The sequence below is a fragment of the Chrysochloris asiatica genome, unplaced genomic scaffold (assembly GCF_000296735.1).
Source record: "Chrysochloris asiatica unplaced genomic scaffold, ChrAsi1.0 scaffold00161, whole genome shotgun sequence".
Classification (NCBI taxonomy): Eukaryota; Metazoa; Chordata; class Mammalia; order Afrosoricida; family Chrysochloridae; genus Chrysochloris; species Chrysochloris asiatica.
The window spans coordinates 3,674,897-3,676,801 of record NW_006408679.1 but is presented as its reverse complement, the minus strand read 5'-3'; the positions used below and the strand labels follow the sequence as shown (position 1 = coordinate 3,676,801).

The window sequence follows — 1,905 nt, the reverse complement described above, 5'->3', positions numbered from 1 at the left end:
AAATGGAGCCAGAGATGATAACATGGAGCAATGTATCAGCTGGAGACTTTAGATCCAGAGAGGGAGAGCGACTGTGTGCTGAAGACCTGGGGGGTATGGGGGAAGGATTGCATGGAGGGGATTGTAACCATGGCAATGAGAGGATTGAATGAATGTAAAACTAATGTTCTCCCATGTAAACTATCACATAATTCACAATAAAACGTTTTTTAAAAATACCTTAATAAACTTGATTAAACCAAGAAACCCCTTCAAGGGCACTCCCAAAAGCCTAGAGGGCAAAGTTCAACCTTCTTCGCTTAAGTGTTAACATGGCTTCTCCCTTGCATCTTCTCTTCTCCTATCCCCTTCAGCCCACTTCTTGCGCACCTGTTGAAAATCCAGAACACTTTTTGAGGTTCAACTCCTCTCATCTCCTCTGTGACCTCTTCCCTGTCCAACCTACAAGTGATCATTCTTCCTTTGTGCTCTGCTAAAGGAGCTCTGGTAGCGTAGTGGTTACGAATTGGCCTGCGAACCTCAAGATCAGCAGTTCAAAACTACCAGCTTTTCTGTGGGAGAAAGATGAGGCTTTCTGCTCCCGTAAAGATTTACAGCCTTGGAAATCTTGTACAGGGTCGCTATGAGTCGGAACCGACTCCACGGCACATAATAACAACAACCCGACATAAATGTCTACTCTATAAAGTTTTGGGTTATATTTTGTGTTTGTCTCCTCCCGCCTTCACAGGACTGTGGTTTTGAGTGCTGTATCCTGTTGTCTCCATTCTTGTGTCTTCAGTTCCTAACAAAGAACCATTCAATTTCTGCAAAGAGAACCTGGGTTTAGCATTGCCGTCCAGCCCAGAGGATACCGAGGCAGACGCAGCTCCTCCGATCCTTAAGGGGACGCTGTGGTAGCTGCCATCTGTGTCCCTGCTTTCGGCTTCCCTGGGCCAGCTTCCAGAGCCCTACGCTTCGGGCTCCGCCTCCTGCCAACATTTTTTCTGCCCATTGGACGGTGTTGCCAGGGACTGTCCAATGGAGTGAGGCGTTGGTGGTAGGCGGCATCATTTTTGGGTAACTGGAACTGCAGAGTGGGTTGGTGGCCGCGGGAAGTGGGTGGATAGGTGGGCTGACTGGGTCGCGCCTTGCCGCCTCTATTCCCGTGGCCTTGCCTCCCTCTCCCTTGCATCCAAGTCCACGATGCCTCAGTACCAGACCTGGGAGGAGTTTAGCCGCGCAGCCGAGAAGCTCTACCTCGCCGACCCCATGAAGGTAAGCCGCGGGCGAGGAACTAGTGGTAGTAGCCTTGGGTCGGATATTTTCCCTCCGTCCGTTCGGCTTCACGACATCTGTAGCACCCCAGGAAACTCTGGGGGTGAGTGGAGACAAACCTCGTGGAAGTGTAAGTGTTTCTGTTGCCTCCTTTCATTTCTGATCCTGCATCCTGTGAGGCCCTGAAATGGACAAAAGTCAGGGCCGGCCTTGAACAGCTCTCCTTTCCGCCTATTTCCGCCTCCAACTTCTGAACTTCCCTTTCGGCTTTGGTTGGTTTACGTGTCTCTAAGATCGGGGCTCCTCCTCCTGCAGCTTCCTCCTCCAGCCCCTCAGTTGTCTTGGGGATCTAACGTAAAATCCTGCATGCACCGTTCAGATGTTTATGAAACATACCAATTTAGAAGCATCTTGGTCTTTTGGAAGTCTGTGGCCTTTTGAAAATATGAGAATGAATATACTTTTCTCCACAAAAATACATGCGTGTAAATGTTTGCAAGCAACGGGCCTCGGAAGTCCATCCACTCAGGGGTCCTACAAACTGTATGAGAAGTAGATGCTAGAGGTCAGCTAGGAGTTCAGTTGTTTTAAGTTTTTACTCTGAATTGAGGGAAAGTTTATAGGGAAGATCATCAGTTTTACATTCAA

The 1,905-nt window shown here is 48.9% G+C and overlaps 1 protein-coding gene across 1 annotated transcript in view; it reads left to right on the top strand.

Moving 5' to 3' along the window:
• The first annotated feature begins 1,185 nt into the window (after positions 1-1,185).
• SRP9 (signal recognition particle 9kDa) overlaps positions 1,186-1,905 on the top strand; it is a 20,358-nt gene continuing 19,638 nt past the window's right edge. Inside the window, exon 1 of the mRNA XM_006871136.1 lies at positions 1,186-1,257. Coding sequence (XP_006871198.1) covers positions 1,186-1,257 — 72 coding nt within the window. The remainder of the gene's footprint in view (positions 1,258-1,905) is intronic.